We start from the raw sequence: 24,296 nt of genomic DNA on the forward strand, positions 1-24,296 counted from the left end.
TGCAACAGTACATTTCCCTTAAACTCCACCTTCATCCTTGCTACTATTATTCTCATGGATACTTATCAATATTATAAGGCCATCAGTACAATATTATAATTTTTGCTTTAAACAATCACAAATCTTTTCAAGAAATTAACAGAAGAAGCGAAAATTTTCAAAATGTTTTCTGTGCTTACCCACATATTTGAGAATTTTTGATGCTCTTCATTCTTTATTTATATCTAAGTTGCCATCTGGTGTCTTTTCCCTTCAGCCTAAAGAACTTTGTTTAGCATTTTTTTTTTAAGCATAAGTCTCTGGTGAAGAATTCACTGTTTTGATTATCTGAAAACATCTTTTTCCAGTCTTTATTTATTTATTTATTTATTTATTTCAGTGTATTATAGGGGTACAGATTTTAAGGTTTCAATAAATGCCCTTTCCTCCCGTCCCCCCACAAGTCTGAGTCTCCAGCATGACCATCCCCCAGATGGTGCACATCTCACTCATTATGTATGTATATACCCACCCCCCTTCCCCCTCCCACCTGCCCAATACCCTATTACTGTAGTACCTATGTGTCCACTTAGGTTCCAGCCTTCATTTTTGAGGAATAATTTCACTGGTTATAGAATTCTTGCCTGATTGTTTTCCATTTATTCATCAGGTTGGATATATCATTCCAATGCCTTCTGGCTTCCATAGTTTCTAATGAGAAGTCATTATAAATTCTTATTATTGTTTCTCTCTCTGTAATGTATTAATATCATTTTTTGTCTACTTTCAAGATTTTCTCTTTGCTTTTGTCTCTCATCAGCTTGACTATGACATGTCTTTCTTTTGTATTTATCCTACTTAGGGTTTTTTAAGCTTTGGGATCTGTAGCTGATGTTGTCCACCAAATTGGGAAGTTTTCAGCTATTATTTCTTCAAGAATCTTCATCTTTTCTTGTATTCTACTGAGATTCAAATTACACACGTTGAATAATTTAATTTTAGATCGCTAGGCTGTTCATTGTTCTTTAAATTTTTGCTCTGTTTTTTTTTTTTTTTAAGTCATGTAATTTCTACTAAATCTACCTTCAGGCTCATAGATTCTTTTTTGTTTGTTTGTTTTAGAGACTTACACAAGATTTAATGTTAGTAGGTACAACATATTTTAATTCTCATGTAAGAAGCTCTATGCATTTTCTAATTTTAAGCTCATAGATTCTTTTGCCATATCTAGTCTCTTGTTGAGCCCATCTAGTAATTCTATTTCAGTTATTATATTCTTTACCTACAGAAAAAATACATAACTCTTATAAAATTTATATTTATAATATACATATATAGTTTCTAGTTCTCTATTGGGATTACCTATCTGTTCATCTATTGATATCATAGTTTCCTTTAATATTTAGAATGTATTTTAAATACATTCTTCATGCTTTGAAGTCTTTGCTAACCTAATACCTAGGTCTACTTGGAGTCAGATTGTTTTGACTGCCTTTTTCCTGAGTCACCTTTTCCTGTCTCTTTGCATGTTTGAGAATTTCTTGTTGAAAACTCAGTATTATATAGAATACATTGTAGCAACTTTGTTCTCTGAGGCTGATTGGCATGGACTCAAACTGCGAATTTTGCCTTCCCATAGTATGAATCAGCTGATATTCTCATGATTTCCCGCTGCTGCTGTTTTAGCTTAGCCCTGGGTTCTCTTGTGGGCTTACATTATTTGGCAGCCATCCAAAGGTTTGTGCAGAAATGAGGCTTATCCTTTCCATGATTTCCTTGCTTCTAATGATTTCTTCCTAATTTCCAAGTAGTCTGCTGACCTCAAGCTCTGACACTTCAAGCCTGTGAGTTTCAGCTTTCTGCCATCCAAGCTGAGCGAAGTTGGGGAAAATATTCAGTTAAAAAGGCAAAAACTCTCAGATTGACCCCGTGTAGCTGTCTCCAAAAGTAGAAATACTTTTAAAAATCAATTTAAAAAGAGAGTAGTAGAATCCTCTTTTTCTTCTTCTTGGGGTTCCCGCCAGACATGTATAATTCAGCTACCAGCCAGGAATTTGGGCAGTGCTTATAATCACAATGCATGTCTTACTCCTATGGTTCTCTTGCTGCCAGGATTTTTACAGCTGATTTTCTATCTCTTGACTCTGATCTCTAGCACCTTACCTTAGCTGGTAAGGCTGTGGGTTTTCTGCCACCTTTTTCTACATCACCATAGCTGTGGGAGCCAGGGAGCACCTCGTGTGAGAAAGCCACACACTAACAATTCTTAACCCTTTCCACTTGCACTTTTATAAGAGCAAATGCTTCTTGATTTCTATCTACTTTTAGAGGTTCTCATTGTCTTTAGGATATTTGGATATTATTGTTAATTGTATCCAATGTTTTCATTTGTTATTTTTTGTTTTTTAAGAGATGGGGTTTCTCACTCTGTTGCCCAGGCTGGAGCGCAGTGGCATGAGCATAGCTCACTGTAACCTTGAAGTCTTATGCTTGGCTCAAGTGATCCTACCACCTGAGCCTCCTGAGTAGCTGGAATGGCAGGTGCATGCCATCATGCCTAGCTAATTTATTTTTTATTTTTTTGGAACCCAGTTCTCGCTATGTTGTCCAGGCTGGTCTTGAACTTCTGGCCATAAGTGATCCTCCCACCTCAGCCTCCCCTGTCACTGAGATTACAGGTGTGAGCCACCATGCCTAGCTATCCAGTTTCTATAATTGTTATCTGTTATAATTGTATCTGTAAGCAGTTCAACTGCTCCAACATTACGAGAGGTACTCTCCGCTTGCGATTTTTTTTGAGACAGAGTCTCACTCTGTTGCCCAGGCTAGAGTGCCATGACGTCAGCCTAGCTCACAGCAACCTCAAACTCCTGGGCTCAACTGATCCTCCTGCCTCAGCCTCCCGAGTAGCTGGGACTACAGGCATGTGCCACTATGCCCGGCTAATTTTTTCTGTATATTTTTAGTTGTCCAGATAATTTGTTTCTATTTTTAGTAGAGATGGGGTGTTGCTCTTGCTCAGGCTGGTCTCAAATTCCTGACCTTGGGCAATCCTCCGGCCTCGGCCTCCCAGAGTGCTAGGATTACAGGCGTGAGCCACCGCGCCCGGCCTGCTTTCGCTTTTGAGCTGAGTTTTTCTCCGGTTCTTTCCCTGCAGATCTTATCTGGCTGATTTCTGTTTCTCTTCAATGTTTCTGGCCTATTTGATAATACTCTTTCGTGCTTTCTTGTATTGTTAAGGGGGAAAAAAATGTATATCTGTATATCTACATCTCTGTATCTTTATCTCATGGGATTTTAGAAGGAAAGGAAGGGAGCGCACGGGCCTAGGGCATCATCACGATCCAATCACTCAAGTTCTTTCAGGAACTTAACCTCTCAGACCCTAAGCTAAGGACAGTCTAATACTTGAATGGATCGTTTTTGAACTAGGCTTGACTGCTGAAGAAGTGGATTGTCCGTGAAGGGTAGAGAGTTTGGAAAGTTCTCTAGGGACATTCATTTTATGGTATTTGATTTTCATGAGCAGTCTGTACATAATATTCACACATCTTTAAGAGCTCACTTTCCTCAGGGGAAGAGCTCATTCACCGAAGGCAGTAGCTGATATAAACATCTCTTAGTTTAAATAAATCTTGATCTTGGCTCGCTTTGATCTCTGTTAATCAGGACCGTGTGGCACGGAGCCGTGTCGTGTCTGCTGTCTTCTTCCAGCCCTTGCTCCTTCTAGCCCAGCACCAGAATCTTAACTCTGAGCCACAAAGTGAAATGTCTGGAAGGGATCCACTCACCTTTTTCTATTAATTTCAAAGTGATTAGGTCTTAAAATAAGAGAGAAAGGCTCTCTTTTTATGGTAATGTGTTCATGATGAAATATAGAAATTGCTTGAGACATACTGAAATCTAAAGTTTAGCTTCAGTCTCCACAGAGACTAGCTAAAAATGTAAGCTTATAAATAAAATGGTCTTTGTTGTACCCTGCTATTCCTCCTTTTTCTTATCCAGGTGGGAATAATCTGTAATCTTTTGACCTATTGGTAAATTACATTCTATTTACAAATTGCCTTTTTTTTTTTTTTTTCTTTTATTGAGCCTGACAGACCAGTTACTCTGGGTTTCTCTTGCTTGTCCGTCATCTCATCTTTTCTCACAACCAAGCAGAGAAGGGTTTCGGTTTATCCACAAACATGAATTCCAGCACCGTTGTCATTTTCTTCTTTGAAATTTTATAAGATTTTCTACTTTACGGGGAAAGTGTTTGCTTACCCTCTTCTAATATGAATATTCCATGGATGTATTTGTCTCAAGAAATGTTACCTACTGGGTACATACTTATCTCCAAACTCATCAAGTTATATATATTGAATATGGGTAGCTTTAGCTGGGTGTGGTGGCTCACAGCTGCATTTGGCGGCTCAGGAGGCTGAGGCGGAAGGATCACTTGAGGACAGGGGTTCGAGGCTGCAGTGAGCTGTGATTGCACCACTGAGCTCCAGCCTGGGCGACAGAGTGAGACCCTATAATATGTACAGCTTTTAACATCATACCTCAATAAAGTGGTTTAAAAAAATAAGAGAGAGAAAAATGTAACTTACTACCCTCTAGTCTAGCAAGACTTTGAGAGACTTCTAAATTGACTTTTTCTTTTTGTGCAACCCTCCCTGGGGGGTTTGGTCCCAACCCTCCCTGAAGGGAAAGAACGACAAAAGATTGCCGGCAGGTGGTTTCAGGGCACGAAATGCCATTTTACGCAAGAAATCTGTAAGATCAAACCTTCATATAATTGGTAGGGAAAAGCATCCTTCCCTATGTCCTTGGGAATCGCATTTTGGCATCAGGTGTGCATCCCAGAAGCGTTGTGCGTCTCTTACGGCTGCATCTCTTATTCTCCTGACGGCTTCTTTGCAGCGGCACTGCTGAGCTTTTTGCCACCTGTGCCAAGAAGGACATCAGGGTGTGGCACACGTCATCCAACAGGGAGCTGCTGAGGATCACCGTGCCCAACATGACCTGCCACGGCATTGACTTCATGAGGGACGGCAGGAGCATCATTTCAGGTAACGTCTACTCGTCCAGATCTGGCAGTGGGCTGCGGCTCTGCTGCCATTCTTATCCTACACGGCCTCCCACCGCCCGCCCCCTCCTTGCTTCTAATCTAGCCTCCCTTCCGAGTTTCCTCCCAGCTGGGAGACTTTTCTGAGCTAGGAAGAACCATGCAGCACTTTCTCTTCTCCCAAATTGCTGCAGAGAGCATGTATCTTTCGCTCTAGTAGGAGAATTTAGTAATTCAATTTGGAGATGGCTTTGAGGCCTTAGCAAGTCCAGGGCACTCATGTGAGAACCCTTTTGGTTGTGTAAGAGATAAAAACCTGACTCAAACCAAGTTATGCCTCAAATGTGGAATTATTTATTTTTAACTCAATTTATTATTTTATGCCAAAGCATTTTAGCATACATTATAGACAGAGATATTATATTCCACTCTGAATACTTCAGTATGCATCTCTAAAAATATTTTCCTTTAAAACAGTAATTTTAAAATATCATCTTATGTCTAATCTATATGAAAATCTCCCCAGTGGTCACAAAGCACATTTACTGGTTCGTATCGATGAAAAAGCCAAGTGGATCTTTAGGTGCAGCTATTAAAATGGTGACACCAGGAACCCATTTTCTCCCCTCTTTTCTTGGCTCTGCTTCCCCCTTGTCGGCACCTCCCAGCCCCACGCCCACCCCCGCACGTCTTCTCTGCATAATGCCACCAGGAGCTCTTGGCTCACACGACACTTAGAGCTAGCACACCTCAGGTCGGAAACCTTAGAGTCATCACTACCTCCCTTGTTTCTCTTATGCCCACATCCCTATGCCCGATGGCTCTTCTTTCAGAGTCTGTCCAACGCCCATCACTTCTCACGCTCTCCACCCTCGTAGTAGCCACCATCCTCTCTCCCCCAGACTGCCCTGGTAGCTTCCCGCCCAGCCTCCCCGCTTCTCCTTTTGCCCGTCATCCTTCTCCCCCAGATCTGCTCTCAGCACAGAAGGCGGAAATCTGTTCGAAAATGTGAGTCAGATCATGCCACTTCTAGGGCTCAAGTTTTTCACCCTCTAAGAGTAGAAGACAAAGTTCTCGTAATTGTGTACAAGGTTCTGTATGACCGTTTCTCCTCCCTCACCCTCCACCTTCTTACCTGGAACTTTCTTCTTTGCTCTTCCTCAAACAAAGGGCATCAGGCCTTTGCTGTCACTGTTTTGTCTGCCTGGAATGTTCTTCCTGTAGGTTCACCCATGGCTCATGCCTTCATACCCTCATTTCCTCAAGTCTTTGATGCAATGGGATCTACCTTGAGCAACCTATTTACAGTTGCTAAGGTCAAGAGGTGGCACTAAAGCTGATGAGAAGGTAACAGCCACATGAACACTAAGAGGAAAAGCATTCCAGGCAGAGGGAACAGCAAGTGCAAAGGCTGTGGGAAAATCACTTGGCATATTTGAGGAATAGCAAGAGCCAATGTATCCGGAGCTTAGTGGGCACAGTTAGGGTGGGGGTACAGGGAGAGCGCTAGTAGAGGAGGTGGAAGAGGTAGGTAGGGGGCAGATCCCAGTTACTGGAGAGGATAAAGAAGTCTGGATTTTAATTCCACGTGCAGTGGGAAAAGCTTTCGGAAGTTCTTGATCAGGAAAGTGGCATGGTTTACAAAAGTTTCCCCTGACCCGTGTATCGATAACTGGTTGTAAGTAAGAGTGAACAGCCAAGGCAAAAGCTGTTATAACGATCCAGGAGAGAGATGGTGGTGGCTTGGATGATGGTGGTACCAGTGGGAGACATTGAGAGGTGGTCAGATTCTGGATATATTTTAACAGTAGAATGAATGAGGCTTGTTAATGGGTTGGATGTTGGATTGGGCTTGATGGTTAGAATATGGAGGAATCAGGGATGACTCTGAGGTTCTTGGCTTAGGCAACCGGATGGATGGTGGCAACTTTTAATGAGATGGGAAGGATGGTGGGAGTAGGGGCAGGAGCACCAGGTTGGAGGGTGAGGGTGAGTAGGAAGACAACAATTATCTGGGAATGTTCAATTATATATCTAGTTGGGTGTACAAGTCTTGCAGTTCACAGAGAGGGTGGGAGCTGGTTTCCCTCCTTTCCTTCCTCCCCATCCTCCTGTACCTGGCCTGGGGTGCACCAGGGGGGACTTCTCATTTCCTTCAGCCAGGTGTGAGCAGTTTGGGGAATCGGGAGAAAGGGGCCTGTGATGGTTGGTGGTCAGTGGGGGCTGGCCTCTTCCCTCCACCACCAGTGCCGCTCCCCAGCCTTGGAGGGTGGCTGCACTGATCCCGACTGCCTTTGTTTCCCTTTCATGCCAGCGTGGGACGACGGCAGAATCCGAGCCTTCGCCCCGGAGACCGGCCGACTGATATATGTCATAAACAACGCTCACAGGATCGGTGTCACCGCCATCGCCACCACCAGTGACTGTAAAAGGGTCATCAGTGGTGGTGGGGAAGGGGAGGTACTGTTCTTGAAAGCAGAATTTTTTTTTTTAAACCCTTGGTTTAGAGCCACTGCCTTGAAGGGGGTCGTCTATTTCATTTTTTTAAATGCGTATCTGCGCTAGGATTCAGGCAGGACCAAATGAAGATTTTGATGAAACTCTAAAAGACATCATATATCAAAGTTCTATAATAATATAAATATACATAAAAATACATGTGCACAGAAAGGACATTTCCTCTACAGACATGAAAGTGTTCTAGGGACTAGAGGTATGTACCCAAGTCGGTGTTTTGCCAGAGTTTGGCACTCTCGTTCTTGCCCTCTAAGGACCATAGTTGTATACATTGTTTTTATCTTATAAGCAATCCTTTAATCCATCCAGACATTTTGACCATGATTTTAAAATGATCACACCCCCTTTTCCTTCCGTGAGCGCCTTTCGCTGGCACGTGTATGCCTGGGTCTCTCCCTCCCTAAGCTCCAGACCTTTTCCCATCCCAAAGCTTTCTTTTCTCTACATAGGACATGTTCTTCTCCTTTCTTTTCTCACCTATCATAGGAAGAACTCATTAAGGAGAACAAAAATACAACATCTTGATGTAGCCTTCAGAACCTGCAGCCTAGGGACCACACATGGCCCTCTGGATCCTTGACTGTGGCCTTTTGACTAAATCCAAATTTTATAGAACAAATCCTTTTATCAAGAGGGGCCTCATGTGGCCTTGAAGCCCCAGGTTCCCCACCCCTAGGCAATGCAGATGAATGCCTGGGCTCAACTTTCCCTTCTACCACTTTCCAGCTCTGTGACCTGGGCCACGTTCTTTAACCTCTTTGTGCTTCGGTTTCCTGTGTAAAGTGAAGATAACAATACTCTTATCAATGAGACATTTTATATTCTTTATTTTGTACTAAGTCTTCAAAATCTGGTGTGTGCATTTTCTATTCAGGACACATCTCCATCTGGGCCAGCCAAATTTCAGGTGCTCTATAGACGCACCTCTAGCCCCAGGCCATCCGGATGCTCTCTGCCCACCACCACCTCCTGGCTTTACTCCCTTCCCTTGTCACTTCAGCCACAGTCCTGTGGCACCCTCAGCACTCTTGCTTGCTCCTTCAGCCTTTGTGTCTTGCTGCATTCTAGACCATCTCCATTCCGTGTGCCTGAGCCCACGCTCCATGAGAGCTTTGGAGGAAATCACACATTACAAATCGTTTGCTTTTGGTCCCCCTCAGCAATCTTTTTTCACAGTTCCGTTTCAGCTGCTCCTCCTCTTTCTTGTTCATGCAGCTATCATTACAGGCCTTTCCTTCTTAACGGCATAGTCTTCAAGGTCTTTGTAAGTACTAGTGACCAGGGCTTCTGGTCAGTAGGTATACACTGATGTGGATGCAATAGTTGCTAAAAGACTCAAGTAATTCCATTGTCAATGGTAAATGGCCATTGCCTAAGCATCCCATCTGCAAAGAAGACTGAAGCCCCAATACCCCATCTTCTTCCCCCAAGCGTTCTCCAAACTCCCTATACTCTCTCAACTAAAGAGTTAATGCCTTGTCAATCCAGAGTCTTCCAAGACCCTGGTTCCAGTCCTGGGGCTGTTTGGCTGCACCTACACCATACTAGTTAGATGTTTTGAATATCGCCCCTGCTAAAGTCTGAATTATGCTTCTACTTGTAGTGGGATTTGAAGATAGGAGATTCATTTCCTTTGACACTGGCATCATCCCACCCTGTGTCAGGGAATTACATGGACACCATAGAAATGAACATGGTCCAGCTGATTTGGCATAACCTTGAGCTTCCTCATTGTCTTCACTTTGACATTTTAGAAAGTGTCATAGAGAATGTTTTCCTTACTTCGTACAAGATTATTTTCCTTTTATTGGGTACAAGTAAGCCCGATCTGTTATTATTTATCCCAACACTGGTTTTTAATCTAGTGTTCACTCAGACTACTGTTCTTTAATTGCCCTGTACAACTTATACAAAATAGTTTTTGTTCTTGTTTTTCATAAATCCAACATATTTATTATAAGAAGGTATAAGCATCTAACTACATTATACCATATTTTCTGGTGTTATTGTAACAGATCTTCATCTGTTAAAGGAATATTATAATAACTAAGTAACTTTCCTTTTATTATAGTTAGGGCATCATATTGACTGCTTTCAAATTTTGTGTATAGATAGTTATATTAACCCATGAATTTAATTTTAGGATAATAAATAGGGTTCAGAAAATGTTTGTGGTATCAAATAGGTATGAGGTTTGGTAGGGTTGAGAAGCATTGGTTTTAAATGATTGAAATTGAACAGCTGATGTGAAAGTTTAAATATGGCTCTGGGTACCCAAGAAATTTCCTGATGGTACCATCAGAAATTTGAGAGCAGCGCTCAGCAGAAGTGAGTAGACATATTATTTCACCTGGTTTGGCATCAGCCCTTGCATTATTGATTTTTGTAGTAGTGTCTCATACATTTCTCAGCCTGAAAGTAGAAGCAGGTACAGGATCATTGGTGGCATTTTCCAAGCACCATGGAAGATGACTACATCTTCTACATGAACATTCCCACCCATCAGCTTAGCATTCCCACACCACCCAACTGAGACGAGGACAGGGAATTTGAAAAAAAAAAAAAAAAAAAACAAGTCAAGCAAAGCAGAGGTGAAAAAGCTCTTGGAATCTTTTTTGAGTTTTTCAGAAGTCCCAAGTTTGTATTGAGATCATGAACTTTGCGGCTTTCAGGTGAGGGTGTGGCAGATCGGCTGCCAGACCCAGAAGCTGGAGGAGGCCCTGAAAGAGCACAAGTCCTCCGTGTCCTGCATCAGGGTGAAGAAGAACAATGAGGAGTGTGTCACTGCTAGCACTGATGGGACGTGCATCATTTGGGACCTTGTGTAGGTACCTGTGACGGGGAGAATGAACAACACTTGAAAAACCCAACCACGCCAGCGTTACACTGAGCATGAGAGATGACTCAAATGGAGGGTAAAACTCTCTTAAGGGGATGTGCCTCAGAAGCCATTCATCTCCAGAACTGTGCAGGGTTTACAGATGCTGGTGGGAAGGGTATAGTTTCTAGGAAGAACCGAATGTTAGAAGTTTCTGGGTAAAGAGGTAGCTTTCTGGATCTACACAGTGAAGTATGATTTAACTTGCACTAATTCAACTCTACATGTTCCAAATAAAAGGAAGCAAGAGAAATAACGAATGCAGGCAGTTCCTCCTGTCACTCCATGCAGCCAAGTGAAACCCAGAATGAGCTTGCCATGGGGCGGAGGGACGTGGATTTGCCCTTCCCAGCAGCTCGCCACATTCCCAGGCCTCTTTCACTATGAGCACGTGACAGCCCCATAGAATGCCTAACTCCATGCTAACTAGAACAAAGCATGTGAACTTTACAGTAGGGGTAACTCAAAGGATTTTCCAAGGTGATTTTTTGAATTTTTGTCTATAAGCATTTTTGCTATGTGTGTATGTGTAGTTTTTTGTTTGTTTGTTTGTTTTGAGACAGAGTTTTACTCTGTTGCCCTGGGTAGATTGCTGTGGCATCAGCCTAGCTCACAGCAACCTCAAACTCCTGGGCTCAGGAGATCCTATTGCCTCAGCCTCCCAAGTAGCTGGGACTACAGGCATGCGCCACCATGCCCGGCTAATTTTTTCTATATATATTTTTAGTTGTCCAATTAATTTCTTTCTATTTTTGCTGCATGTTTTTATTTTAGAATTAGACCCTATTCCCCCAGCTCCTCCCTCCACCCACCTACCCTCCCTCCCTCTACCATTCCTAAGAGGCACTATCTTTGTATAACTGCATAGGAAAGGCCAGAATCAGAACAAGGTAGAGAGAAAGGAGATGTGTATGGCAAAAGAATATGAAATGCTCTTGATGGGAATGAGAACTAAAGGCAAAGACAGAGCTCTTTCTATTTATTTAATACATTTTAAAAAAGCCAAAGCAAGCTTCTGTCTTCTAGCCCTGTGTGTCTCCTGAGGATCCTGTTAAAAAGTAGATTTTGATTCAGTAGGTTTAGCATGGCACCTGAGATTCTGCATTGCTAACAAGCTCTCAAGTGACAGTTGCTGGTCCAAAGACCACACTTGGAGAAGGTGCCAACCTACACCTGACCTTCCCATTGGGAAAATATAAAATTAGAAGGGCATGTCTAAACTTATTCCTGTGGCTGGTTTGTGACTGCCTCAAACCCTTAAAGCCTTTCTGTTGTGTAGCAGGAATATTTGTGCCAAAATCTTTAAAAATGCTCAGCTTAGATACCATGTTTGAAAACTTCCATAATGAGAAGGAACTGTGCAGAAGGTGCATTTTTTAGCCAGGAAAGCCTGGCTTGGGAGATGGCCACTCAGCACATTGTCTATGGAAGTAGAAGCGATATTTACATAATTTTTGTGTAGTGTCTAAGGCAGGCATTCTCAAACTGCTATGCACATAAGAATCAACCAAGATGCTGGTTTAAAATGCAGATCTGTGAGCCTCATCTCAACCTACTGAATCCAAATCGCTAGTGGTGGGGGCTCAGTATTATCCTTTTTTTAAAAAGCCCTTCCCCCATGGTCTGCCACTCAGATTGTAGGGAGCTCCGCTTCCAAACAGTGGCCTCAAGAACTGAGAACATTGTGTGGGAGGCGGCAGGTTGGCTCTGAGTTCAGCTTCTTCTGCTTGCCTCTCACTGGAACTTAAGGTCTCTCACTGAGTTCTATGCTCTGTCTTTGGAAAAGGACCCTTCCCACTATTTTCTGACAGCCGCAGATAGGTGCGATGGGAGCACACAGAAGTAGTGAGGGCAGAGTAACTGGAAGTCTATTTTGAAGAAATACAAGTGCCACCATGCTGAACAGTATGAGATGTTGAGTGAGGGAGATGAACCAACCCAAAGCCCCGAGCTTGTACCAAATCCAGTTGGAACAGTAAATCAATTTTCTGGGGAGGAGAAAGTCAAGTCCCACAGCCTTTGAATCTACTTTTCAGGCGTCTTAGGAGGAATCAGATGATCCTGGCCAACACTTTATTCCAGTGTGTGTGTTACCACCCCGAGGAGTTCCAGATCATCACCAGTGGAACAGACAGAAAGGTAAGCACTCCTAGCAAGAGCTTTCTCAAGATCTTTCTGGTACGAGAGAAAAGCAATGAGGTGCTGTGACTGGGGGTGCAGGCTCCAGAGTCAACCACCCCGGCCCAAATGGTGGTTCTGTTGCTGATCAGTCTTGTCACTTTGAAAATGCCACGCAGCCTTCCAGTGCCTTCACTTTCTTGTCTGTTAAGAGGAAATGATACCACCAACTCCAGGGTAGCTGTAAGGATTAAAGTCATGCTGGGGCCTGGCACACAGAAGGGTTTTATTAGGAAATTTCTGAGGCTGGAGTGGCATGGCTGTGCCCAAACCAGTTATCACTCTGACTAAATTCAAACATAAAGACAACAGAGCTCCTCACTTCTCATCACTACTTCATCAATATGTTAAAAAGCTCTTTAGCTGGGGAGTCTATGTCCTTGGGTGAAGATTGGTCCTTCTCTTTGGGGGAACATTTCCCCTCAGAGCAAGCAAGGGGCCCCTGTTCTCCTGGAGCTGACTCACCTTGCTTATTTTGGGTAGGAGGGGATGGAATCGGCTAATACATATGTAAACCAATACATGAATGAGCAATGAGTAATAAGTGAGCAAGATATGAGACAGTGACAGGGCTAAAAACGGAAAAAGAACAGGCTATACGACACTGGCTTGGTGGAGGGGAGCTCCTTCAGCTAGGGTGGTTGGTGAAGGCCTCCTTAAGGAGGTGACATCTGAGCTGAGGCCTCAGTGACAGAGGACCTAGCCATGCCCAGATCTCAGGGAAGGCTGTCCCTGGCAGAGGACACTTGGGAAAGACTGAGCTCTGGCAGGGCTGTGCCCAGGAGAGAGTGTCACTTTCGCTTCTTTGGCTGGGAAGGCAGGCAGTCAAATTCCAGCTACTTCTATGGGTGAGTCCTGGATTCCTGGATTCTGGCGTGCTTTTGCTATGAACATAGAACTTTTTGTTAACACGATCAAGCATCAATAGACATCATAAAGCAAAAGGAAAAAGTTAAAGAAGATAACATATACACTTTCTAGGTAGACTCAGAGGAATACAGATTCCTGGCAGTGACTGAACACAGTGAGTTTCCGCCAACAGGAAACAAAGAGAAATGGGTAGAAGGCACGTCCGAGTGCACACCTCCAATTCCCGGCCAGGCCCTGTTTATTTAGAAGGAAAATTTATTTTTGAGTAGGTGATGCATTCACAAGGTTCAAAGTACAAAGGCAGTATATTCAGAAAAAAAATCGCCCTCCCTTTGGCACCTGTCTGTCCCCTAGTTCTCCTCTGTAGGAGGGGACCAAGGTTAATCACTTTATCTTTAAACTCCACCCTGTGGAATATTTTATTGCTCTGGGGTAGAAGGGAAAGAAGGCCCAATCTCTAGAACTCTGGGGGGTGCCCATTCCCCAGTGCTTTCCCTCCCACCAGTCCTGAAGCATCGCTGTGCATGCAGAAGCTGTTCTCTTCTTTCTTTTACAGCTTGCTTCAGACTCGATCTGCTTAGTCTTATCAAAAGCCCTTTCTGTCACAATCCAGGTTTATCAGCACATCACCATCTCTTTAAATAGAATGCAAATTTTAAAACCAATACTAAAAATATTAAAATGGTTTCTCCACCCCCTGCTGTAGCCTATTTATAATTTCAGCCAGTATCATCCCATGGTGTATTTTTGCTACCTTCTATATAAAGTGTAACCATCTTTTGTTAGCATGTGCATGGATGATTCCACTGAGCTGAATCCTGCCTAATGCTGCTTTCTTGCATTCCAGATTGCTTACTGGGAAATATTTGATGGGTCAGTAATCAGAGAGTTGGAAGGTTCCTTGTCTGGGGCAATAAACGGTATGGATATCACGCAGGAAGGAGTGCACTTTGTCACAGGTTAGTCCTGGGATAAGAAAAGAAAGCCACGCTTGGCTTAGTTAGATGGGGTCATGGCACATGGGAAGAGACCACAAAAGGTTCTCAGGGGCAACGTGGATAGATGCAGACTCAATCCTGCAGCCAGTGTGGCTGGAAAGGGAGAATCTAGAAGTCACATTTCAGTGGAAAGAAACATTTATACAGGAGCCTTGGGGGTACAAGGTAGGCTTTAAGTGGCTTCCTGTTATTTCCTGTGTATTAATCCTGTGTATTCCCTCTCATTGTTGAATGAAGAGATGCCCTCCCCCAATCAGATGAATTAACCAGTATTTCAAGGGGGCCTTTACCCTACAACAAGCCAATTGGAACAACATCAGCATCATTTCCTGATAGGTTCTTTGAATTTTTAGGACATGAAAAAATAAATGATCTAACTAAACTAAGTTTCGGAAACACACCGACTTAAAGCAAGATGCCAAACTAGACACAGTGTGATCCCAGACTGCATATGCGTACCTTTATACATGGGAAATACAGATGTATATGTATACTTGTATATTTATAGAAAAAAGACAGGACGGAACTAAACCAAGATGTTATTAGTGGTTATTTCGGGGTAGTGGGATAAAGGTGATTTTACCCCTTTTTATTTCTCTCCCTCCAAATTTACTACAATAGACATAGATTTTTATAATCATGTAAAAGTATTATTATAAAGATAGATTTTTCTTCCTTTAAGTTGGCACATGGTGAATATATTAGGAATGATCCAGTTATTTGGAATCAGGGCTGTCTCTCTCTATTCTGTTACAGCAATGTCACGTGTTTGTCTTTTTCAGGTGGAAATGACCATCTGGTCAAAGTCTGGGATTATAATGAGGGTGAAGTGACTCACGTTGGGGTGGGACACAGCGGCAACATCACTCGAATCCGGATAAGTCCAGGAAATCAGTATATTGTCAGCGTAAGTGCTGATGGAGCCATTTTGCGATGGAAGTACCCTTATGCCTCCTGAAGCTACCAGGACTTGTCGAGCCACGGCATGGCCCAGTCCTACTGAGGACTGGGCTTAGATAACTCCAGCTCTAGTCTTGATTTTTCACATTACTGTTTTTGTTCTTTAGTCAAAATGTTTTGCCTCTGAGTTTCTCCTTTCCTTTATAGAATGCACTTTCCACTCTCAAATTATATATTAAGATTGAAATATGTCGAAGAATTATTTCCAGAATTTTTCCAGACTGTAATTAAAAGTTTTATTATGAATAAATTCTCTGTTGTTGGTTTCCTGTGATAATCTTTTTTCTGTGACTCTGCAAAACCTGCTCCCCTTCTCCATAATCTGTCCGCAGATAGCGTCACTATTATCCTTTAAAAACAAGGCAAGGCAAGTTTCCTTCTTAATCATCATTTCATTGATCAAGCTTTATGGAACAAGACTTGGGTTTAAATCCAGAACTTGGGCAGGCTTTTTAAACCTCTCTGAACTGTAGTTTTCTCTTTTTTCAAGCAAGAATAAGTTCCTGTTCAAAAGGTTATTGTGAGAATTAAGTGAAATAACGTGTTAAAACTTGGGCAGAATTCCTGACAAAGAGAGTGAAACACGAATGCTTTCTCAAAGAAAATGTGTGTTATTGGGGATCTTGGGGTGATTATCAAAGATGAAATTCGAGAGATGCTTTATTGGAGCTGGCTACAAAATATTTCTCCTGTGCCTACCACCAGAAGGGGGATGAAATGGACCTTGTGTACTAATCATCCAACAGAGTATCTTTTTTTTCCAGAGAGGGTAAATGATGGCATTTTCCAGAAACACATGTCTCCAATTCACAGTACAGTCTATGCTCTAAGCTTTTTCTTTATCCTTTAAGTAATGCTGCTTTTGGCGTCAGGTAACTGCTGCTGCCCTATTTGAAAGATTTGGGAGAATATTTAATAAATGATGACCACTTATCAAATAACAAGTCACAAGACGTTGATTGATGGAATCCTGCATGTCACATACTGCGGATCTCTTTTTGACCTAGAAATTGATGAGAAAGTCATTCTGCAAGACCTTACCTGATTAATTATAAACCTGACAGTTACATGGGATAATGAGAGCGGAGGCCCCCAGGGTTACCCAGGGAATCAAGGGCGGGGCAAGGCCAAGCTAATTCTGATTGGGCAATAATTCAGCAGGGATTTTGCGCTGGGAGTGAACTAGAGACCGAATAGGGGGCGCGCCTGAGAGCCGGAAAACTTCCTGGTAAGCAAATGCTGAGGTTGGAAGGGCCTGAACCAGGCAGCCCACAGACTCCAGTCAAGTTCCGGTTTCCCTGCTTATGGGTGGGGTGGATTAAGGTTGCTCGGAGCCCACTTCTCCACCAACTAAAACGAGGGTGATCAAGTCTCACAAGTTTTTGGAAAATGACTCTAACCTAGCTTGCGGCTTAAAAAAGCAAACCTTCCAATCTGGCCAGCTAGAATAAAAGAAAATGAAAAAGCAAACCACAACCACCCGGTGTTTGTTCACACGGCAGCACGCGGCTCCCGGTTCAGGTGCTCGGTTGGCGGTGCAGGCAAAGGCTCTGCCTCCCGCAAGGGGCACACGGGCAGGAAGGAGGTGGCACCACCTGTCCGCACACACCTGAGCCAACGGAGGAACCAGCGGTGCACAAAAGCGCTCCCCGCCCGGTCGCCGCTCCCGGCGCGCGCCTCTCACCACGCCCGAGGGTGCGCTTTGCAGATTCCTTTCCCTTCTTTTCGTCTTCACCTGGGCGGAATTACAGAAACTTAGCGATAGCCGGGGCTTTGCAATGTGCTGGGCGCTTTCGAAATTCTCATTCCTCTGTCATTGCCACAGCTCGGAGGTTGGGCGAGGAACAGGAGCAGAGGTTAACCCAGGCGGCTGGTTGGTGAGAGGTAAGGAAGGGTGGGGAGCTGGACAACGACCACTCCCTGAGCTTTTATTCCCAGTCTGTGCCGCGGGGGCGGGACACGGCAGGGGTAGGGGTGGCGGGCGCTGCCCGGGGGCCTGCCGTGCTGCAGGATTCCCGCGCGGGGCGGGGCGGCCCCGCCCTTGGCTCCGCCTCCACCGGGTCCCCGCACACCTGCCCGCAGGTAGCCGGCGCCGGGCGCCTGTGCGAGGCGGTGAGGGCCTGTTAGCGGCTCGTCCGCTTCGGGCCCGGGGATTCCCTCCGGGAGCCGCGCCGGCGGGTGCCATGAACCCGGGCCCCGGGGACGCGGCAGGAGGGGGGCCGCCCGCGCCCCGGCCCCGCCGCCGCCGCTCCCTGCGCCGCCTGTTCAGCCGCTTCCTGCTGGCGCTGGGCAGCCGCTCCCGCCCCGGGGACTCGCCGCCCCGGCCCCAGCCCCAGCCCCAGCCGGGACGCTGCGATGGCGACGCTGAGGGGGGCTTTGCCTGCGCCCCGGGCGCGGCCCCCGGGAGCCCCGGGGAGGAGCGCCCGCCTGGACCCCAGCCCCAGTTCCCCGCGGGCGACGGGGCGCGGCCGCCGGGCGCGCAGGGCTTGAAGAACCACGGCAACACCTGTTTCATGAACGCCGTGGTGCAGTGTCTCAGCAACACCGACCTGCTGGCCGAGTTCCTGGCGCTGGGGCGCTACCGGGCGGCGCCGGGCCGCGCCGAGGTCACCGAGCAGCTGGCGGCGCTCGTGCGCGCGCTCTGGACGCGCGAATACACGCCCCAACTTTCCGCCGAGTTCAAGGTAGGCAGCGCTGGGCGGCAGCCTCCTTCTGGCCCTCTGGTTTCGCTTTTGGAAAAGTGTGTGCACCGTCAGGAAGGGGCTGTCTTGGGGCCTTCTTTAGATGCCATTTACCGGTTCAGGCTCGGGTTACCGCCTTTGTTTTGAGTTGATGTGTTATGCTATCGTTTGCATATATTTTCTTTATGAATTAATTCTCCCCAGGTATTTCGAGGGGGAGTGGGTGGAGAGACGTAAGTGTATTCAGCGTTTTTGCATTCAACAAAAGTACTGAAGGCCTGCGGGCCAGACGGTGTTCTGACGCCAAGGATGGAGCTTCCAGGCTGGAGGGGTGTGGGGGTAGGACTGACTTTGAAGCAAAGGGCCCAGAGGAGGGAGGTGATGCTTGCATCGAGGGCTGAATGATGAGGACTCGGGCCAAAATCCTAGGAATAATCCAGGCAGAGGGACCAGCAAGTACTCCTTCCGTAGACCCGAAAGAGCTGCGTATTAAAGACATGGGAAGAAAACTAGTCTTACTGGAGCTCAGGGGGCGGATGAGCTCTGCCAGACCATCAGGTCAGACCTTGGAGGCCATGGGAAAGACTTTGGATTTTATTCTAAACCCAATGGAAGCTGAGAACCTGCGGGCCAGGTACTGTGCTGAGTGCCTGGGAAAGGCAGTGGGTGTGCAGTTTTGGAGATAGCATCCTTTTGTTTAATGCACAGTCTCCTACGATGTGTTAGCGTGGGGTTGCACGTTACTGTCCGCAGGGTCACGGTCGACTCACTCCGGGTGCGGCAGGGTCTTGAGGCTTTTTGTAAATTGTGCGCACCACTTCTCCCAGGGTTTAAAGCAGGGTGCGTGTTTGGGGGTCCCAGTTGGAGTAAAGAGTTCCTGATAATTGATGCCCATGGTTTGCTTCCTGCTTAAAAAACAAAACAAAAAAGCCCGCAGCTCTGGCCGGAGAGCTGAAGCTCTCCACAGACTGGCGATTGTTCTTGGGGGAGGGGGAACCTGTCAGTGTTCATTCCACAAGCATCACCGCTCTTGAGTTTCAGCCTGAGAAAGCAGCGTTTGCCATGTGACCCACAAGGATGCCAGCCCCCACCTTCCTCTCTCCTGCCTCCATTAGTGAAGCCCTGTTCCGCAGCAGTCAGTGGGCCAAACGCGTGTCACTGTGTCTCTTTCTGGCAGCATTCACTCTCTAAACGTGAGAGGCAGTATAGTCTAGTAGTTGAGAGAGCAAAGTCTCTGGAGCTTTGTGACCTTGAGCAAGTTACTATAATAAATCACGCCCGTGCCTTAACTTTCCTCTTACTGTAAAATGGAGCCGTGTGGGTACCTACTTTATGGTAGGGTTATTGTGAGTATTAAATGAGTTATGGGGTAGAGATCTCAGAACAGTGCCTGGCTCATGGGAAGTGTTCATTATTCTATCATTACACCTCACCTGCAGAAACCCAGAGGAGGGAGGGAGGTGGAGAGGGAGGGAGGTAATTTTTGCATAGGTTTTCTCTAGCCAGGTGCATTCTCATCCAGTTACTGCAGCAATGGGAGAGGCTAGAGTAGTTTGAAAAACCTCCCAATTTAGTAATCACCCTCTGTGACTCACTGGGATTTCCTCTCTCTCTCTCTCTCCTGCTGTCAAACCCCCAGGGCCTGGGAGCTCCCAGTGAGCTGCAGGGAAGTGAAGGATGATGGAGTTTTTAATGTGTTTATGAGAGAGATGTAATCTGGGGTTTCCTGGGAACCTTAGAGGGAAGAGTAGAGGATCCCAGACTCCAGGCTTTAAACGTTACAGATTGAAATCTAGCTGGGCTCCTCTGATTTTACAGACGAGCAAACATTCATTCATTCCACAAATATTAATTGTCCAGACACTGTACTAGGAACCCAGAATATGTGATGAGTACAAACCCAGGCTCGTTTACGCTTACGGTCTTGTGGGAGAAATGGGTGTTAATGAAATAATCACACAGGCACGTGATTAGAACAGGAACATGCTAGAAAGGAAAAATGCAGGTGCATTTATAGCTGTTATAGCAGGAAGATGTGATTTGATGGGAGGAGACCGGGCGGGGTGGGCAGGGAAGGCTTCCCTGGAGAGGCAACTAAGCACTGAGTTGAGTTTTGAAGGATGAGGTGTCCACTAAAGACTTGGGGAAATGGGAAGGTGCATTCCAGGCCCTGGGAACCAAACCTGCCAACCTCAGAGGGGGTGGGGCTGAGACGCCATCTACTGAATGAGTTCATGAAAGCCCAAGTGGCTGGGGAGTGAGGCTGGATGATTGGTGGGAACAAGCCACATCAGGTTTTGTTAAGGAGTTCGGTGGGGTTGCTGGTTGGCTTTAGACGGAGGAAGGGAGGACACTGAGAGGGGGCCAGTGGACTGGAGAGTTGCCCAAACCACAGCCCTGCAAATGGGATGAGTGTGCCATGTTCCTCATTCCTGAGCCCAGAGTTGTTCAGCCTCCCACAGACAGCAGGACCGCTCTTTGTTTTAACAGCAGATGAATAAATACATTTAAAAAAATCCTGTCCATATTATTATCTAGAATTCTTTCCTCTTCTAATGATGTGATGAAATATATTTATTATAAAAAAATAAATGGAAAATGCTAAAATGTAAAAAAAAAAAAAGTCTGTAACTCCACCCTACCCCTAGAGATAACCATCATAAACATGTTGATGTGTTTCAAAGTATATACAAACACTTGGACATTCTAGTTCTGTATCCTGCTGTTTTCATTTAAGTGTTTTTATAAGACTTTCTCCTGGTCATTGAAATATTAAGCAAAACTTAATTTTTAATGATTAATATATTATTAAATGAACCAATCCCTTATGGAGACATTGATGTACTATACAATTTTCTAGTTATTACACTATATTAAAGCTTCTTGTATTTAAATCATTGTCCTCATCTCTGCTCATTTCCATAAACTTAATTCCTAAAAGTGGAATTACATAGTCCAAGCAAAGGTAAGACTATTTTATCATCTTTCTGTTTTTACTTTTCAAATCAACTTTATTGAGGTAGAACTTATATATACAGTGAAATGTACCCATTTTAAGTGTAGAATTTATTAAGTTTTAACAAATGTGTATACCTGTGTAATCACCTCCCCTATTTTAACTATTTAAAGATATAAAAGATAATTAAAAGATAAAGATATTAAAATAGATAAAGATATTAAAAGATAAAGATATTAAAGATAATTTATCTACTTTTAAAATCAATTTTATTGGGCTTGACTATTTTGAGCACTCATATTGACAAATTTCTTTCCAAATAATTATATCAAGTTTCAGATACACTAGTATGATGTTTTGTTGTAAGTATACATTGTGAAATGATAAGTCAAGCTAATTAACGTATCCAGACCCCGCATACTTATTTGTTTGTGGTGAGAACATTTAAGTTCTACTCCCTTTGCCATTTTCAGGTGTATAATACATTCTTACTAACTAGAATCACCATGTTGATCTTCATCTCATTCATGTATTGAAGATGGAAATAGTGGAAGATTTATCCATGTTTCTTTACTAGTTGTAAGTCTGCTCTTGGAATTGTCTGTTCACGTTGCTGCATATACATTCTGCTTTGGTCTCAATGTTCTTTTTGTTTCTATAAGTTCCTTACCCCTTGTCATATGAATCACAAATATTTCTTCCTAAAATTTCCCCATCTTCTCCCTACCCTAATACAGGAAGCTTTAGATTTATGTATATGATACCTTTTGATAAATATTCTATTTTATGTACTTTTAGTTTTTCTATGGTTATATTAAGAATTTCAGCCATCTGGAACTTAGCTTATGTGCTTAAGGATCAATTTTAGATCTACAGTGATATACTGGAAGCATTGCTTTTTAAAAACAGGGATGTCTTCTTCATCACTCTTATGTTTTAGAAGTTCTGGACAAAACAGACATGAAATGGAGTAAAAAACATTGAACAGAAAGAAAATTGCCAAGTGGTTCTAGAAATCTGTATTTTAGCATTATTGCTGTCACTAATGAGAGCAGGTAGAAGATAGTCAAAAGCAATAACCATTTAGAACATATAAAAATTAGATTTTATTCATTAAAAACAACCAGGAATATGAAATAACTAGGAATAATTTTGATAAGAAATGTTTGGGAGAGAAAACACACACACACACACACACACAGCTGTGCCACACTGCAGGATATAATATCAGATCATCCTTCTCAAGTTAGTATTTCGTTTTAATGCAGTTGTGGTCACATTTCAATAGACTTTTATGGGAATGTCTTCTGTGGGAATTAATAGGTTAAGTTATAAAAAACATTCTTGAAACTGCCTCTCAGATACTTTATAATTGGAAAAGGCCAATAAAGAATAATAGTCACTGTAAAAAATAATTTAGAATGTACAAATGAAAGTGAAAAAAATTGTCCACGATCCCATCATTCTATAACATTTGTTAATATTTTGTCATCTATTTTGTGGTATTTTATTTTTCTATCTATAAGTATAGAAATAAAACAATCCTATGTTTTTGCACTCTTTTCTTTTTACGACAGGATTTTCTCATTCGTATTTCCTCAGTCATAATTTCTAAGCCATCTAATATGAGCATGCCATAAGTTCCCCCCCCCAGATAACATTGATCCGTAGAGATATCTTTGCTCGTATCTCTTATTTCCTTAGGCTAAATCCCCAAAAGTGGAGTTACTATGTTTATCAAGAGGGACATTTTTTTTTAGGCCCCATCTTATCTATCTTCTTGAAGTTGTCCAATTCTTTCTGGAAAGGTTGTAAGTTAATACAGCCAGGCCCAGAGGAAGAGTATCAGCCTTAAAGAATGATCACGACTCACTAGAAAGGAATGTATTTCACATGGAAGGAAAAACAAGTAAAGGTCTAGACTGCAAAAGTAGGAAAGCACCTTTGGGGTACCTGAGTAGCTTGTTTACCTGGAACTTTGAAACGTGGAAACACATGGATTGGGGCTGGACCAGAGAAGGTGCTTGGACTATTAGGTGGTGAGTAGGAGAGTAAGGAGGATGTGGCATCAAGGCATGACATTACCCAGCTGAGCTGTAGGATTGTTGGTCTGGTTTGGCAGGGGGAGAGTCTAGGGGCTGGGCTCCTCCTTAGTTAGGTATTGTCGTCTGGGTCAGCAGTAGTTAGAGTTCAGCAGTTGGAATGAGCCTCTACTGTAAGGGAAGGGCATACACATTTTGGGAGCCAGAGTCCAGACTGCTTGACAGCTGATATGAGGGAGAATCTGAAAGATGACACCTACATTAAGAGGAAGAACTGGTTTTAGAGATTTTGAGTTGGAGGGGCTGGCTGCACACCCAGAAGAAGATGTTGGTACTAGGATACAGGTTTGACGGTGGCTTGAAGGATAGGGTTGCCAGATAAAATACATAATGCCCAGTTGACTTTTAATTGCAGATAACCAATATCTGTTTGGGATAAACATATCCCACCTATTACATGGGGCATATTTATATTAAAAAATCATTGTTTATGTAAAATTCAGATTTCGCTGGGCATCTTCTATTTTTATTTGCTAAATCTGGCAGTCATACTTGAAGGTCAAAGTGCAGAGAAGCCTGGGGAAAGAATCCAAGCTAATGTGATTGGAATAAAGACCCAGAATCAGCATTTTAATTAATTAGATCTTGCATTTTGCTTTTTTTTTTTTTTTTTTGAGAAAGAGTCTCGCTCTGTCACTCTGGGTAGAGTGCAGTAGTGTCATCATAGCTCACTGCAACCTCAAACTTATGAGCTCAAGAGATCCTCCTGCCTCAGCCTCCCGAGTAGCTGGGACTACAGGCATGTACCACCACGCCCAGCTAATTTTTCTATTTTGTTTTGTAGAGTGGAGGTCTCACTCTTCCTCAGGCTGGTCTCGAACTCCTAGGCTCAAGCAATCCTCTCAACCTTGGCCTCCTAGAGTGCTGGGATTACAGGTGTGAGCCACCGCACCTGGCCCTTGCATTTTGCTTTATCTCTTCCTAAAGTTTCCTTTAAATCTCAGGGGAAGATTAAAAGAAAAAGAAAGAAAGAAAGAAAGAAAAAAAAAAAAGAAAGAAAGCCCTGACTTGAGATGATTGGCAGTTTTGAAGATTGTCCTGGTCCTCAGCCTTGCTAAGACTGGTCCCCGTGGCAGGTGTGCACAGAAAACAGACCTGCATGGGACGAGGCTGGAGGCTTGGCT

General features: G+C 43.9%; 3 protein-coding genes across 3 annotated transcripts in view; 2 read left to right on the forward strand and 1 right to left on the reverse strand.

Annotated features, from left to right (window-relative positions):
* CFAP52 (cilia and flagella associated protein 52) overlaps positions 1 to 15,699 on the forward strand; it is a 52,118-nt gene extending 36,419 nt beyond the window's left edge. The window contains exons 9-14 of the mRNA XM_012761214.2: positions 4,888 to 5,036; positions 7,347 to 7,492; positions 10,222 to 10,373; positions 12,464 to 12,566; positions 14,323 to 14,434; positions 15,256 to 15,699. Of these exons, the coding sequence (XP_012616668.1) occupies positions 4,888 to 5,036; positions 7,347 to 7,492; positions 10,222 to 10,373; positions 12,464 to 12,566; positions 14,323 to 14,434; positions 15,256 to 15,431 (838 nt within the window). The 3' untranslated portion in view covers positions 15,432 to 15,699. The remainder of the gene's footprint in view (positions 1 to 4,887; positions 5,037 to 7,346; positions 7,493 to 10,221; positions 10,374 to 12,463; positions 12,567 to 14,322; positions 14,435 to 15,255) is intronic.
* The window catches only part of STX8 (syntaxin 8), a 467,623-nt gene that overhangs the window by 293,134 nt on the left and 150,193 nt on the right, over positions 1 to 24,296 (reverse strand). The gene's annotated exons all lie outside the window — the stretch shown is intronic.
* Positions 17,617 to 24,296, forward strand: part of USP43 (ubiquitin specific peptidase 43) — a 62,124-nt gene continuing 55,444 nt past the window's right edge. The window contains exon 1 of the mRNA XM_012761213.2: positions 17,617 to 18,117. Within this exon, the coding sequence (XP_012616667.2) occupies positions 17,617 to 18,117 (501 nt within the window). The remainder of the gene's footprint in view (positions 18,118 to 24,296) is intronic.

This window comes from Microcebus murinus, chromosome 18 (assembly GCF_040939455.1).
Source record: "Microcebus murinus isolate Inina chromosome 18, M.murinus_Inina_mat1.0, whole genome shotgun sequence".
In the NCBI taxonomy this organism is placed as follows: domain Eukaryota; kingdom Metazoa; phylum Chordata; class Mammalia; order Primates; family Cheirogaleidae; genus Microcebus; species Microcebus murinus.